The 17,185-nt window shown below is 38.6% G+C and overlaps 1 protein-coding gene across 6 annotated transcripts in view; it reads right to left on the bottom strand.

Annotated features, from left to right (window-relative positions):
* The window catches only part of garnl3 (GTPase activating Rap/RanGAP domain like 3), a 79,874-nt gene that overhangs the window by 18,890 nt on the left and 43,799 nt on the right, over nt 1-17,185 (bottom strand). For 4 of the 6 annotated variants that reach the window (XM_005454548.4, XM_005454544.4, XM_005454545.4 and 1 more), the window contains 14 exons: nt 14,299-14,373; nt 12,324-12,423; nt 10,140-10,258; nt 9,022-9,086; nt 7,813-7,876; nt 7,622-7,648; nt 7,150-7,225; nt 5,568-5,666; nt 5,355-5,458; nt 3,391-3,499; nt 3,178-3,223; nt 2,985-3,091; nt 2,776-2,891; nt 2,215-2,337 (listed from right to left, as the gene is read on the bottom strand). In XM_005454548.4, the coding sequence (XP_005454605.1) occupies nt 2,215-2,337; nt 2,776-2,891; nt 2,985-3,091; nt 3,178-3,223; nt 3,391-3,499; nt 5,355-5,458; nt 5,568-5,666; nt 7,150-7,225; nt 7,622-7,648; nt 7,813-7,876; nt 9,022-9,086; nt 10,140-10,258; nt 12,324-12,423; nt 14,299-14,373 (1,230 nt within the window). The remainder of the gene's footprint in view (nt 1-2,214; nt 2,338-2,775; nt 2,892-2,984; nt 3,092-3,177; nt 3,224-3,390; nt 3,500-5,354; nt 5,459-5,567; nt 5,667-7,149; nt 7,226-7,621; nt 7,649-7,812; nt 7,877-9,021; nt 9,087-10,139; nt 10,259-12,323; nt 12,424-14,298; nt 14,374-17,185) is intronic. The other 2 variants (XM_013274068.3, XM_005454546.4) reach the window with 1 other exon arrangement.

The raw sequence follows: 17,185 nt of genomic DNA, 5'->3' as shown, positions 1-17,185 counted from the left end.
TACGTAAAGAAAAGGAAACAAGGACAACAAACAAAGCGAAAAAGAGAGAATTACTAAGATTAATAAACAGCTGCTTGTTTAGAGTCGACTATAAATGGTTTTGACTTTAAAAACTAATTTCCTCCAACAGGTTTTTTCTACAGGGTACAGCTGTTATAACAAGTGTCTAGTTTTCAAGGCTCATATTGACTATTATAAAACAATGAGTGAAGATGAAGGCATTATTAGTGCTACTCAGTTCAAACCTTTGGATTTTGGATATATTTTTCAAGTTGATTAAAAAAAGAACTAATTGTAGTAAAATTATTGATGTATTTGGTTTATGAAGGGAATTATTGATTTATTATAATTTAACTCAGCTGACAGTCACATTACTCTGAAACTGTTTGAGTGATCACATCAAAAATACCCACTATCTCCCAGCCTCACACAAAAAATAATTTCAAAAAATGGTCATCCGGTTCATTGCCATGTATGGTGCTTTGTAAGGTTTTTTCCCAGTATGATTATATCAGGTATATCAGCCACACAGTGACCTTCTTAGATTATTATTCCTTCTTTATCCTCCTGCAAGCAGGTGTTCAGTTCATTCAGCCTTTGAAACCCAATCAGTACAAAGAGCTTCCTCATTAATGACTGAGAGAGGGTAGTTTCTCCTGCAGTGGTAGGCAGCACTCATTACATTTGCATTTTTAGAGGGAAACAAAGAGAATAGAGCAAAATATACTAACCCATGCTAGACAGTTTCATTTCTAAAGACCAGACTAAAGTGACTCGGGTACCTTTTCTGTTTAGTTTAGAGTTATTGTTTGACTTCCCAGGCAACTCCGATTAGCATTTACTTTTCACTTGCCTTACAAATTATTACCTTTCTTCTTAAAACATCAAACAGAAGAAGCTGGTAACTGTGGAAGCACTTTTTTCTCTTATGAGTAGGACAAAATTTAACACCCCTTTTAATTTCTTTGAGTAGCTAAATCATTTGGAAAGTTTCCTGGAAATTACATCAAAACTACATGACCCATAAAGTAAATACGCCCCCACCAAAAAAGCCTAAATATTGCCACGGTGGAGAAATGGAGTGTATAGGGTGATATAAAGCTCAATGATGTTGTTTCTCTTTCTGAATTAAGCCTTTGATTACAGCTCAAGTCTGAAGTGTTCACTACAATAGAAGCTGATCAAAAAAAGATTTTTGTGAACAATAATCATGTAAAAATACTATGACTTGTTTCGGTCTGCAATGTCATTTCTACAACACTAAACCCAGATTTCTATATATGGAGCTGACCAATAGTTCTTTAGTCTTTCTGAACGTCTTTCAAAGCTTTTCTTTGGACATTGGCAGCTTTTTCACTCCTTTTCAGTTTTGTCCTTGTACCTGACTATTTTCTGACTGCTTTCAGTTTGTTTTTCTTGTTCTAATTCGCTTCTAATTTCTTTCTAATTTGCTCCTACTTCTTCAGTGAATCTACAAAAATGTTAAAGATAACACAGTCTGAAAGGCATAAAAGAGCATTTTTGCAACAACAAGGTAATTCCCAAAGAGCTATTACCCAAACTCTCGGCATGGTGTGCAGTTTGTTCTTAAAACATCTGAGGAAACTGGATAAGCGGAGGACAAAAGAAGTGCCAGACCTAAAATCTATCTACAGCAGATACATCTCTTTAGGGCCTGCCTCTATTTATGTCAAATAACACAAGAACTGGACCACAAATCAGTGGCAACTGATGTATCCGCATTTGAGACTTTTGGTTCAATTCTGTACATGTGAATATGTACGCAGGAGGTCAGGGGAAATCCACATTAGTGAAGCAGTTTGGGATCATCTTGACAGAGGGAAGGCAGCCAATGTCCAAAGAAGAGCTCTGAATGGGCTTTAGCAAGCCTGGAGAACTTTTCCTGAGAACGACTTAAAGAAATGACAAAAAAACTGCCTGAGAGAGTTCAGAATAAAAGTAGTCATGCCAAATACTGACTTTCAAGCTCATTAAATTTGTACAAACTATGTTTTTACCTTATATATGCTGTATTTCTATTTATGTTTGCACATATTTCAATAAACTGTTGCACCTATCTCCTATAGCAAAATGAATGAAAATGAGAGGTGGCTTAAGACTTGCGCAGAATTGCATGTGTACATACTCTTTGGTGTTTCTCACAGAACACATGAGGCTATTTTACATGTCTTTGTGTGCTCAGTACTTAGTTACCTGCCCTATTCTGACAAACTCAGCCTGGCGTGCCTCCTCCTTCTTACGTGCCGACTTTGGAGACTCAGGCAACACATCGCTGAAGGACCGTCTGTTTAACATGTTCTGGGGAGAAAAGGGAACCTAAACATGGAACGCACAAAATGTGACACATGCGCGCACACACGCAACCACACGGAGAGAGAAAAAGAAAAGCAACAAGGGTCTTAGAAGTGAAGTGAGAACAGCAAGAGTGAACAGTGCACTGCTTGAACTAAGCTGTATTAGGAGCAACGGTGAAAGGAGGGGAAAAAACAACAGATATAAGAACTAAAGTGATGTGAGGAGAGAGAGCCCTGCTGAGAAAGTCAGCATTGCAGCAGAATCCAGTGGAGTGTGGTGCAGTATGCGGAGGCTGCAGTGGAATACAGCAGAGGACAAATCAGCAGCGACTCCAGTCGCTGCAAGCGACTGAAGTGACTGAAGTGACAAGGGGGAGTCAGGAGGAGAAGAGCATAGATGGCCAAAAAAGTACAACAACAGGTCTCTGCAGCAGAGTCGTGGACAGAAACGCTGCTGTACCTTGTGCAGGTCAGGCATGAGGTCTTGATAGAGCGAGCGGATCAGCATGTCGAGGGTCCGCTGACGCTTCTGGGCAAACGTCGGTGTCTCCAGTGTGGCTTTCTCTCCATTGATTACTGAAGGAGATGAGGGAAGATCAGTGTAAGGGAGTCAGAGGTGCTGCAAATATGTCAGCATATCTGGTGAATTTATTTTTAACACTTTCGTACATTTGACTAATAAAAAGTCCCTGAATTCTTGGTGATCGGTAAATACAGGCGGAGATGGGAGAGGGGGTCCAAACAGTGGAACACTTTCCTCTGAGAAGATCTTTAACCTGCGGCAGAGAGCACACATATGAGGTCGTAAAGAGCCGCAGATCAAGTAACTTCATCGACTCTTCTGTAAACCAAACACACTCACCTGTAACTGTCATTCTGGCTATTGTACCTAACTAATGCAAAAATATCTTGACGTGAAAGTAAAGGAAACAATTAAACCACATACAGTCAAACTCATACAGTTCCACTGCTCTGATGTGGATGTGACTTCATTATCTGAAGCTGGTGTAAACATGACTCATGCTGTTGGCTACCACTTAATCTCTGTGACAGTCGCTGTCCATGTGAAGGATACGGGTGAAGTGTGATCGGATCATAGACGGCTTGAAGGATGACGAGGCGTCATCGCCTTCCTGGAATACTATGGTAACAATGTCATTTCCAATGTGCCTCTTTCTCTCCACCTGACAGAATGGATGAACAAGAGAGACACAGAGATAAGGAAAAACACAGCAAATTAACCTCGGTACCCTTCAATTTATGTGTCACAGGAATTATCTACCATTAATTATGTTGTTTTTTGTGTTTTTTTGTGTATTTGGAATTCAAGATAACCCCACATTTTAGTTATTGGGCAGGTTCTGGAGCTATGGAAGCATTATTCCTATGATTTCCATTTCCTTGAAAAGGAAATTAGAGACAACGATAGCCTCAAAATTTTTAGGTGACACTAAATCTACAAATACGCAGTATGTGTGTTAATGTGTTTGCTAGGCCAAATCAGCCACCCAAATACTTCACCAGTGTTTTTGAGACCACAGAAATGCATGCACTTTGTATCATGCAGTGTGTTTGTCTTTAATTCACAGATCATTTATTGAAATTTATTAAGCTTCTTTTCTCCCAGGACTAAAACTAAGCCAAAATGTCAGATTTTAAACCTGTACAATCATGTAAAAATGCCCAAACTCTAGTCTGAGACTCCTTTGGCCTCTTTACCAGTAAGAATATATTTCTTTCACATCAAACAATACAGAAGTATTGCTGTATATGATTAACACAACACCTTCACCAGTTAAAACAATCTGACTTTACATTACACCAAGACTAAGGTGTGATATAGAGTGTGACTGGAGCTGCACCCACATGCACTACAGGCACAGACTATTCCTTATTAATCACTGCCAGAGTGAATATCTCAAGATGTGCCAGATTTGCTAAGCAGCAGCCCTTTGAAATCATACCTAATGCCCATTTCTTTTTATTCTTCTCCTCCTATACTAACAGGATTCTACTGCATTCGTGCCACAGCACTCACTTATGGATACATAACAACTGTATACATAAAGATACAGAAATAGACATTGAAAGGAGTACTGAACAACAGTGTTGTCAGTCTCCTGGTATTTTTGTCACTTTTGTATGATTTCAGTATTTAATGAGATGTGCTACAGACGTAGTAGCTGTGTATGGCTCTCTGATGGGACCTTCCCAGCCTTCTGAGTGCAATGTCAGGTTTATGTCACAGCAGCCCTAAGTGATTGAACTGGTCATTACCATTTTTCTTTCTTTTATTTGTTTGTGTAATGGTTAATGCATCAGTTTGAGCAAGCTCTGTAATCAAAATTATATTTTTAATGCTTAACTACAATTGTTGTTATTGATGAATTTTGAAATGTACCGTTTTACATAAAAAACAGGCAAAAATAGTAAAGGAATTATTATTTTTTGATTAAGATGCCAAATTACAGTCAGTTACTTGCATCCCTGAATGGAAAAATGAGCTATTGTGGTTGAATTTAAAGCTTAATTAACTTCCAACGTCTGCGTGAAGGCCAGTGGGCTGGCTGAAATGGTGCATGGATTCAGTTAGTTAACTGTCGAATAAATAAATGTGTTTCTGACAGATTCTTAAAATATTTGTGTTTTGTTGGTTTTATGACAGGCGGTCTAACACATATAAAGTCAGAGGTGGGGAGAGAGATCATTAAGACCCCTGTGCAGAATGGGGCAGGGCATCTGGAGCCATCAGCTGATGTTGGCTAAAAATCTAAAAAAGATATTTCACGGAAAACCACAACTTCAAGGTTTTACCAAAACTATTAGAATGATTCTTCTGGACATCATGAATGTTTGTACAAATGCTTATATCGTGTATCCATACTACAATATTTCATCTAGACCAATGATCCGGAGAGACATAGTGACTGACTGTAAAAAAAAACCCAACTATGTATAAAATTATATGAAATCGAGAAAACACTAAACGTGTTACTAAAAAAGAGAGACCAAATGTGTACAACCACACTTGTAACGCACCTGCTGTTTGTTCTCTTTAGAGTAGGGTAACATGGTGGAGACGTGGAACATGAGCTCATGACCTTGATACACTGTGTAGATGGACTTAATTCCTGTAGTGTCATCTGCAGACAAAAACAGTATAACAATACACAGAGAAAAAAAAAACCTTAATGGATGGCCTCCTTTTGAATGTGATGTTTTGTTATGTGATCAAACGGTGCACATTCTTACTCTTGGTGTCTAACCCTCCTCGATAACCTGCCCATCCCTGCAGTGTAATGGTATCACCCAGCAGACTGAGAAACTTGTCGAAGTTCTCACTCCCCGTCTCTGCAACAACACAAGTCATTAAGCAGATATCTTCTATTGTGGGATGTAGTGTTTTTTATTCTACGCTGACATTTTGGAAAAAGTACACTTTTGGCGACCAGATCTACACCACTCTAAAGTTTATATGCTAAGCTTAGTTTAGCTTAGCTTAACATGAAAACTGTAAACAAGGTGAAAAAGCTAGCTTGGTTAGTAACATTAATGAGGTTATAGAAAGTCTTGTAATCTTGCTAACTGTTTTAAGCCCATCCTTTAACAAGGCCATCAGAGCTTATCTTATCTTTTCTACATTTTTACATGCTGTAGTGCCTTTTTTAAGAGCATTTCAAGTTGCTATGCATCAATACAACCGTTATATCCCAAATTTAAATAATATGTATGTATCAAGTCCATAGTAACTACATAAATCACTAAAAACTGTAATAAACTACAAAGAAATTGAAAATCGGTTTTGTTTTGCTTACACGTTTTTTCTAGTTACAGAAATGTCAAAGGTGTAGCCCTCGAAATTTTAAATGCAAAAAAAGTTGAACGAAATAGTTTTCAAACATAGGAAATTCATGTTTTCATAATTTCAGTTTTACATTTTTTATAAACTGCAACAAAACAAAAATAGATATTATTGTGCAAAAAATCTGCATGTGCATCAAAATAAACTATATGGAAGAGGATTAGGACCACTGGGGGAAAAAAAAGTGGGCACGTCTTTCTTTGTCTTACTTTCCAGAATTCTGAGATTAAAGTAAAAAATCTGACTTTTTTCTCAGAATTCTGACTTTAAAAAAAAGACATGCCTACTTTTTTTTTCTTTCGGTGGCCCTAATCCTCTTCCGTAAAACTATTTCCAACAGTGCAATCAAAGTTCTAAGTGTAAAAAAGGCACAAAGTCAAACATAACTTTCAATTGCACCAGTGGATCTTTAAATGGCCCTGAAATTAAACACAAAAACAACCTAAAACTAAATTTCCTGCAAAAATGACATAATTTCTGGTTTTCGCAGTAAGTGGCAGACGTGTTAGTTCATGCTGATAACGTGATGATGTTTATTCCAGCATAGGAAGTGCAATGGACAGTTGATCAGATCCGCAAAGCGTGTGTCTGGATTTCTTCTGACGCTACTTTTGCAAACCCATTAGTAGAAGGAAACTGCGGCCGGTGACAAGTTGAATGCATGATATGTAAGTAAACTCCTCTGTTTTCATGTCAAAATGCTCTAACTTATTTGATTGTGGGTCTACCGGGATTTAAAAATAGTTACGCAAATGGAATTGAGGGCACTCCCGTCAGCGTTTAAGGGCTAAACAAGCTAGCGCTAGTGACCAAAAATGATGACGCCCAAAGATGGTAGCAACCTAACTGTTCATTTTAAGCTTCAAAATGATAATCCACTCATAAATGGTTGATGTCACAGTGACTGTGTCCTTTTTTATATACAGTTTTTATTTTGAACACTAAATAATAAATGAGCATAGCAGGATTTACCATTACTAAACATCTCGTCATCTGTCAGCTGTCCATCTTTGGCATACAGCACACCAAACTTAAAGTTGACAGAACCCTAAAAGAAAATTGAGTTAGATTAGAGATTAAACGTGCAAAATAAATTCTACATTTTTTTTTAAAGAAATTAAAAAAACATGTAATAAATTAAACAAAAGATCCACAAAAGGTAACAAGAAAAGCTAAATACTGATGACCCAACTTGGAGACAAGAGAAATAGTGTATAGTTACTATGTAATCACATAAGAGCAAGAAACATATTAATCTGCATAACACTTGAAAGAACAATTGTAGTTGTACTCATGCAACCATTTCAGCATATAAAAAAGACATATGCACTCAAACATGCAGAACACTAGAAAAAACGAAAATCAAACTGTATTAATGACAGAAAATTCCAGGATTACCACAGATATGCTAAATTATCCCATGAAAAGCATATCATATTCATACCTCCTGTTCCTCCAACACCAACAGGTCCTGGGGAAAGAGGACACAACAACTGTCACTGACCAGCACTGCAGCTAGAGATGACACAGCCTAAGGACATTATGAAGTTTAGATGTCGCTGATCCGGGTTGGCATGAAATGGGTCGGTGCTATATTTCATTAAGAGCCCGCCGTTGTGCTGGTGTCATTCTCACCTTCTGAATCTCCGGGTTGAGGATTTCCCTGGGGCCTTTCTCAAACCTGTCCATGTTCATTGCACTGTATGGGCAGAAGCAGGAGGGGCAGAAAAAGGAGGAGTGGAAGAAACAGACAAAAAACCCAAGTGTTTAGGGTTGACGAAAGACAAACAGCCCAAAGGTTAACACTCATTAAAACCTGATACAGGGGATTTCCCATCTAGCTTGAACCATTTGTATTCATTTAGAGTTTGTGGAACAACTTAGCCTTGAGGAATTTAACATCTCAAACCTTCTTTTTCGTACATATTTTAATATCTTGTTACCAGTCACTGATGACATCTGCTGATGAAAATAAAATGCTGAGGGGAAAAGAATGACCAGGAAATATTTGCAAAGTTCTGGTGAAATTATACAAATGTTGCATATTTTTTCAACATTTTCTTCCATATTAGCCTCTGTTTACTGGCTCTCTGTTAAATCAAGAATTGAATTAAAACCCTCTCCTCACATTCGGGGTCTTTAATAATCAGGGCCCATCTTATCTTAAAGACCTTTAGTAACCGATCATATAGAGCACTTTACTATCATACTGCAGGCTTACTTGTGGCTCCTAGGTTATTTAGAAGTAGAATGGGGTGCAGCGTTCAAGTCCCTCTTTTGTGGAACCAGCTCCCACTTTGGCTAGAGGACACGGACAGCCCCTTTACTTTTAAGAGTAGGCTTAAAACTTTAACTCAGTTATACGGCACTAGGCCTAGGCTGCTTGGAGCTTCCCATAATGCACTGAGTATTTTTTCTTCTCTCACCTTTCTTTCACTCTCTGTCTGTTTTTAGACTGCTTTGCATTTAATCATTAGTTCATTACTCTGGCTGTCTTCCACAGTGTGTATTTTTTCCTGTCTTCCTCCCCCTCACCCATCTGCTGCAGGTTTCTTCCTGTTAAAAGGGAGTTTTTCCTTCCCGCTGTCACCGAGCGCTTGCTCATAGCGGGTCATGTGTTGGGGTTATTTCTCTATTACTGTAGATCTTTACCTTGTATTACTGTGATTTGATTTGATTTGATTTGATTTGAATGTTTCTTGTGTTCTGAGTTAAGCTACATTGTGCAATGCAAAAATTACATCTCAACTGTAGAATGAGATAACAACAATATAAATTCTCATTCATGCATTGGAAAGAGGGTATAAAGTGTAGTGACTAAAAGGTCGGAGCTGCACGTCTCACCTTAGTATGGACTTGACTGATAGTGTTTTTGTTGGGCTGTAGGGAAGGGAGATCTTCAGAGTCCCCTGTGTGAACAAGAGTGACACAGATCAGTGATTATCATATTATAGCACAGTGGGTTTCATTCATTGTTCATTTTGGAAATAATTAGTATTTTTTTTTTTATGTGTGTATTTAGAAATTCAGACAACAAAAGAGATTTTTCAACTACTTGCAGAATAATTACAGAGGACTTAAAAGATTAAACAGAAGCAATTCAAGAGAAGACAAAGTTGTTCTGTTCAACAACAACATCCTGTACCAGTTAGAGTCTGACAGAAACAAGATAAATCAATGTGATCAGGCAGCGGAGGTGCATCACCCTAATCAGGTTCCAGACGAGGCTGGAGGGCAAAATTAGATCCAAGCTATCTTGGTCATGAAACTGAATCACAGAACTAGATGCACACCATAATAATCATGCATCTCTCTCTAACACACACTCACACACCTACACAAACGGTGACTCAAAAGTGGAGTAGCATAGTGCCTTAAAGACTATTTTTAAGGGACTTTGCACATTTTGTGCTTTTCCATGTTTAGATCGGAGGAACAAAAAACACACCTCCCACAACTGTTTAATTAAGCAGAAAATGTCAGTGTTCAGGATTAATCTTTGCACCAGTGTGCTAAAACTTTTAATCCCTGCACTTTTAGTTGGAGGAAAGATTTCACATTTTATGGGAATTCAGACTCCACGACTACCGCTACATTTATCTAACACGCTTTACAGATTAAGATTTTAAAGAGAATAAATGTTTGTGAATTATTCTTTAAGATTACACACACTGATTTTTTGTTCATCATCTAATTGGTCTGGAGCTATCTGATGAAACTATTGAAAAATATCTCAACATTTATCGGTCCAACAGTAAGAGACTGCTTACAAGACAATGAAATGCAGTCACGTCATATGATACAGTTTGCTGAAAATGCTTTCAATTAATGGTGCTTGCAAAAATATAAAAAGCTTATATATAATTTTCCTCAGATGAAAATGTATTGCATACATCCTGAATGTCTAAGAGATGTGAAGCATTTAAAATTAGTGCTGCCAGGTGCACAGACAGTGAACTCACCGTCTTTCTCCAGAGGATGGCTCGGTACTGAGGAACACGTTGGTTGTTCTGGTCCGAGAGGACCACCGATAGGTAGAAGGGATTCTTCTCTGCATCCGTGCCCACATAATTTTGGTGGACTATGGTGGACAGAGATCATTTACAGATATGATTAAGATTAAGAGATCAAGATTATTCAACTGATTAACTTATACAATAGTACAATGGATATTAAAATCAGACCTCCTGCCATTATTTTTACTCTAGATGCAGAAACAAATGATAGATTGAGCTGGAAATTTCTGCCTCCTATAACATTTTGGATTTGGTCCTTACATAAACAGCTAATCCTATACATCTGTAATCACTAATGGACAAATATCCAACCCATTCAAATTAAACAGAGGTACGAGACAAGGATAATCACCATCTCTTCTGACACTTTTCATTGAACTTCTTGCCTTAGCCATAAGACAGACTGATGACATCAGAGGTATAGCAACAAATTTACATAATCACAAATTCACTTTATATGCGGATAACATTCTTCTTTATTAACTAATCTGACGACCTCACTTCTGTCAGTCCGCACTCTGATCAACTGCTTTGGAGAGTTCTATGGCTACTCAGTCCACTGGTCCAAATCCAAGATTCTGCTTTTCAGCCATAGACACTGGGACGCTGGGACTTATACCTTGGAATATAGGCTCCAGCTAATCCAAAGGATATCTTCAAATTCAGCTTTACCCCATTGCTTTATAAAATCCAAGAAGACTTTGACAGATGGAGCTTTGACAGAGTAAGCTATCCACTTGAACTGACCCGTGTTATTCCACCTCCAGGCCGGTTCTCCTCCTGGAGTTAAAGTTTTGATTAGTTTAAGTTAAAAAATTGAGATTTTTCTGTTATAGTAGGGGCTCAGTCATCTCTCTGCTTTTAGTCTTTTGTTGTTGATGTTTTTTCACTTTTTGTCTTCCTTCCTGCCTTTTCTTTCATTAAATTCTCTTCTTTCATTCAAAACCTGGAGTTACACAGATCGCAGCAGAGTCTCACATTCATGCCTCTGCCTCTTTGGTTGACAGGGTAACATATCCAAACAATGCCAAACAGCCATCCAAACCCAATTAGACGCAGGTTCTCTGCTGCCTCTTTCTTTGTCCTCACCTCAGCTAATGCTTTCTTTTCCTGTGTATGTGTGTGTGTCTCTTTTATTCTATTTGGTTATAAGCTCTGTTTATTCCTAATCGGTGATGTTTTTAAGCTTAAGGTAAGCAGTAACGTGAAGCTGTGTTCCAATTACAGGCTTACTACTGAGCCTCGTTCTTTTTGAGCAGCCTCAAGAATTATTGTCATATTTAATGGAGTATAATAGGGAAACAGACATAGAGAGATTTATTCTTATCAGTAAGATGTGTGCCACTGTGGGTGTTTCATCAAACGGGAAGCTTGTGTTAAAGTAGCTGGCCTCGAGTTCATAATGTGTTGTTTTGTGCGATGCAGTCGACTCTGCCCGGGCTGTGAGACACAGATGGCTCAGCTGCAGTCCAAAACAGGTCGAGCCAAATTTCTTGCGACGTGGCTCATTTTTAAACTGCCCGTGCCATAGTATGATTAGACCCTGGCTAGAAGAGGAAAAAGATGCCTCTTATTCTCTTATTCCATAGCTGATAGTTTTCCTGTCTTAACTTTCCTTCACAAGTATCTCTGCTCTTTACCTCACCTCTTAGCTGATTGTAATCTTCCTCACTGAACTCATTACAGGGAAACCTCAGCAATGAGCTTTTAAGAAAGAAGTAATGCAGAGTGATTCCCACTCTGCATTACTCCCACTCTGCAGGAAATTATGAAAAAGGTGCAGGACAGGTGACCAATACTAATAATTGTTGCTAGGTTGCTGCACAGTCTCATTTCAGAAGCTAAGGGTAAAATTTTAATTGTGCTATCTTGTGCAGCGTTGTCTGTCTAGTGATACTGTATGTCCTTAGTGAGCTTTCTCCTTGGGTGACGTATTGGACTGGGGTGTAGTTGAGACTCTCAGTCGGGATATGGTTAGATGCAAATACGTTTTGGCCTTGAATGAAAAGCGGTGCATGAGGACAAGGCTGATAACAAGCTTCCAAATATGGAGGCATTTCTTGATCTATGTCATGCTAGCTCTGTGCGTGAGTGCATTTTTTAAACAGAGCACAGCAGAGAAGCACTGACCTTTTCCCAAAAAGTATTTAAAGAACCATCTGGTGTGGTACTCTGGATTCTCCAGATGGACATCGGTTCTCCTCCAGGTTCCTGGAGTGTAGTCCAAAGTCTGTTTCAAACACACACACACACACACACACACACACACACACACACACACACACACACACACACACACACACACACACACACATATGCCACAATGTTATAATGATAGTCACAGCTTGAGTCACAGCAGTCTTCATTGTGGAAAACTGTTACACAATAAAGCAGTACTGATTATATTACAGGGCAGGAAATCAGATACAGCAAAAGCAAGCTATGATGTAACTGTTTATTACTTGTATCATGGCTCTCAATTTAAAAATGTGGGAGGACTAAGGTTTAAGATTAAGAGAACCTTTGTCTTTGCGGATTGCATCACGTCCTAAATAATACCAAAATGTTGGACAAAATCGAGGCAGTAAATCATAATAGGGCGGCCCCATGATAGAGATGCATTGTTGCTGCATTCTCGGAAATTGACTTAAAAAGGAAACAAAGATCAGCAAATGCAGGAGCTGTTCGCAGTACTGGTGTACTGGCCAGCGTTTGTTTTGCTCACTCAAAGTTATCTCTTGTCATACATTATTAGTGACCAGCTGACAGAGGACAAATGCCATTGCCACAAATAATTTTATGTACGTGTGCATGTATTTCTTCACATAATAATCTTCCTGACTTTTCCACAACAAATGTTTCACAATTAAAGTCTTAATAAGAAATGGGATGGCTTAGTATAAAGGGAATTTAATTAAACACAGATATAGGAAATGTTGAGGCTGTGTAAACAGGATAATCCACTAACTCAAAAGGGACTAAAATATGACTATAGTTATCTAAAAAAGGAATGACGTATATGATCAGTTTAAGCAGATGAGGTAAATAAAGACCTGCCACAAGAAGAAAACAAACTGTGTTTAAATTTCATCATTTTAACTCTTCCCCACAAAAAACCCCCACTAGACAGACTAGATAAAAAAAATCATTTTGAAATCCCTGTACCCTCTGAAGGTAGCCTGCAGCTAACGGCAGCTTCAAAGTTGGAATGTTTTCTTGCTGTGCTCGAGCTGACATTGCAAATCAATCATCACATCAATATGACAGCTCTGACCAATTTGTCAGTTTGTTTTCATGGGCTGGCACAAAATAAGGTTTATGATAAATGTCTTTTATGATAAATGTGGCAATTCCACTTCCTCAGGGGAGAAAAAAAAGTGTTTGCTGTGCTCTGGCACCACACTAACCCCTGTGCATATCACTATAAAATAATGGTGTGTCCACTAGGAGTGTGTAGATTGCTTGATGTGAACAATTTCAGCAGCTACAGAAGCAAACTGGCCTGCATTTAACAAGAAAAAAAACCCAACAACTACGGGAGAAAAGCCAGAATGTACGAAACAGGCCTGTTTTTTTGTCTTAATCATCCATTATTCATCTTGTGACCCCTTAGATATATCTTTTTGACCTAATGGATGAGTCATAAACCCAAATTTGGGAAGTACATGAAGAAGCAATTCGTAGCGGCAGAGAGTCATGTTAAAGGGATACTTATTGTCCTCTCTGCTGAGCATTAGATAAGAAAATCAATACCACCTTCATATAACATCATAATTTAGAGCTTTAGAGGGCCTGGTAGGTGTTTTTTGTAACTTTGCACAGAACCAGGAAATCAGTTTTCCCATACTTCCAGTCTTTATATTACTCTACCCCAACCACCTCCTAAATTAGCTTTAATACTATTCAGTGAAAGAATGGCAAATGAAGAAGAGCTTAAAATATTTTTTATGAAATTTTCTGTCACCTTCAATCAGCTTGAGTAAAAACAGGCCTTCAAAATAATTACAGATCCAAAAATCAGTACAAGAAAACCTTGAGAGCCAGACTGAGACAAGAGGCTTGTTAGGATGCATTTGCGCACAAAAGTGTGTGATATAGTGCGCACCTCGTCTGAGGAGCCATTCTCCACCCTGAAGCGTCCTGCCCTCTGAATGGCCCCATCTGCATCACTGGATATCAGCTGAGAGGAAGACAGAGACAGACATAGTGAGAGGGAGACATGTTCAAAATTAGACACCTGATAAACAGTGACTTGTGGCAGACAGTAATAAACCGGCTATAAATACACCAGAGCAGGCTGCACTCACAGAAAAAAGAGGAACCATGGTAAAACATCACCTCCATGTGACAACAGCAGCATTAGCAACCCCTTTCCATGAATATGTTACCAACTAACCCTATTCACCCTTATTCACTCAAGTCTCCCTTCACTTTAGAAACAGTTCTTAACTTTTAAACTTTTCTCCTAATTTTCCTCAGGCACCCTCTACTTATCACCACAATTATCTGTCTCTTGCTGACTCACCTCTTACTACTGCAGCACCAGAGAGGAGACATCATGAGATGAAATGGGAAAGTTAATAGTGTGGAGACTGAGTGAAACAAGAGAGGACAAAGCCTGAGAGCAGCTCAGCTATCCTGTCTAACTGTGCACAGCTTCCAAAAACGGTCCCATATTTGGGCAAATTTTGATGCTTAGTCACTCTCTTGCAAAGAGTTGCCGCTGACTTTTGTGCAAAGTCAGTGATTCCAAATATTACCTAGAGTCATCATCATGTCACCATTTCAATTTAAGCATTTCAGACCTGAGGTGCAGTTATAGTTTTCTAGCTTGTTAACATTTCACAGCACTATGTGCACTCCTGTAAAACGCTAAGTACAGCCCATGATTCAGTAACTTGTAGAACCACCTTTAGCAGCAATAACTTAACAGTCTCTGTCATTGCTTTGGAGGAATTTTGTCCTACTCCTCTGTACAACATTGCATCAGTTTATTGAGGTTTTTCGGGAAACCAATCACAGCACACTTAAGATCCCACCAGAGCATTTCATTTGGGTGGAAGTAACAACCCAAATAATGACCCCTCCACCGCCGTGCTTGGCAGTTAGTGTGAGGTGTTTGTGGTGATATGCAGAAGTGTTGTGGTTCGTTCAGACGTACCATTGTGAACATAAGCTGTGCTGGATTTAGAGAGAAGAGGCTGGTAACTTTTCTAAGGAGAACATACTAGTTCAGTCTTTTTCTAACTGAACTGTCATGAACTTTATCATTTAACATGCTAACTGAGTCTCAGATGTAGCTCTACAGATTTTTTTGTAGTTTCTCTGAGCATTGCACAGGCTGATCTTGGGAGAATTTTCTGGGATGTCTTCTCCTTGGAAGATTATTGCACTGTGATAACACACATCTGAATGCTGCCACCAAATTTTTCGCTTTAATAGAAGTGCTAAGGCCCTCCTAACTCCCTTGAATGCAGTACAGATGTGTAGGTTTTTCACATGACTATAGCAGTAGACAGTAATTTGTGTCTTTTAAAGCATTTATAATGAGACCATGAGTCTAGCAGGAAAGATGAATGACCTGCGCAGGCCAAACAACAGTCAAATTGAACATTTCCACTAATCTTGATTAAACTAAGTCATTAAGCAATTGCTACTACACATCAAACTACACAAAATACACACTGAAAAATCATTCACAATATCTTAAAGTAATATGGTGTTAATATAAGCCCATTACACTTGGCTTGCAAAATTGTTTTTGTTTGCAAATATGTGTCTTTTTATGACCTGATCTGAAAAGTAATCGAAAAATATCTTTTATAAATGTGTATAAACAAATGCTGTGAAGTTATTTTTATAAAAGATCAAGAATATCAACAAGATCAATGATAAATAAAGAAAAATAGTCAGTTTTGCTGTTTTTTTTTACAACTTTCTTCTTGTCGGTGTGGACACATGTAAAACTCCTTTCAGTCTATTACTCTTCACCTTCTCATTAGTCTTTTAAACCCCGATTCCCATCATGGTAACTGATGCTCTGTTACCAGGGAACACATCAGAGACTCTTTCCTCCCATATGCACTTCCTTTGCCCTTTGCCCTTTGATCCTGTTGACTGCCGTGCTCTATTTTACTGCCCTCGCCGACAGAGGTCTCTGATCTGCCAGTACATTTGAAAAGAAAAGACAGATCTGGCATGGATGTATATTCCTGCATGCGCTGCGATACATCCAGATGGCCAGAAATGGTTTGGAGAGGCCAAGCAAAAAGATAATGACAAGCTAGATCCTGAGAGGTAAGGAGCAAATACAGAAAACTACTAAACAGCATCCAGTGTTGCTGACCTACAAAGTTAAAAAGTTTGCAACTAATATAAAAAGCAGAGGAAAGCAAGTGTAACAATCACCTATATACAACAAGAATATGGTCAAAAGCAGAATAAGACTATAAACCAGGACTGTGCACTTGTTACCTCAAATAAAGCTCAAAGTAGAGTGTGATGATGTAAGGAGTTATGAACAATGATAAACTAATAACCAACACAATATTCTGAGTGGCTGCCAAAGCCTGTGCAAAACCTGGGCAAGGCACAATGCTGATCAGTATGAAGAGTGGGTGGTGTGCCCCACTTCAACAGCTCATTAGATCAAGAGTGATGAGAGAGAGACAGAGGGTTCAAGTCCACTCAAAACATTCCTGTGGGTAAGTGAGGATAAAAGGCAAGAGCTTTGCATCCTAAATAAAATCATTAATAACTGTCACTCTGACTTTATTGTTCATACTAAATTAAATCTGATATGGAGTATTGTAGCTGGGGTTTTGGTGCAAAGCTCTTAAATTAAATTTTGCAACTGACTCTACTGGGGTCGGGTTGAAAATAGGCATTTGGATTGTAACAAGGCCAGTAAGGAAATTGTGGGTTTTATTTATATGTCATCCTCAGAGTTTTTGCCTATTGAGCATGCAAGACACTCTTCTGTATCAGTTACT

The sequence above is a fragment of the Oreochromis niloticus genome, linkage group LG7, assembly GCF_001858045.2.
Source record: "Oreochromis niloticus isolate F11D_XX linkage group LG7, O_niloticus_UMD_NMBU, whole genome shotgun sequence".
NCBI classification, from domain to species: Eukaryota; Metazoa; Chordata; class Actinopteri; order Cichliformes; family Cichlidae; genus Oreochromis; species Oreochromis niloticus.
This window is presented reverse-complemented; position numbering and strand designations above follow the sequence as displayed.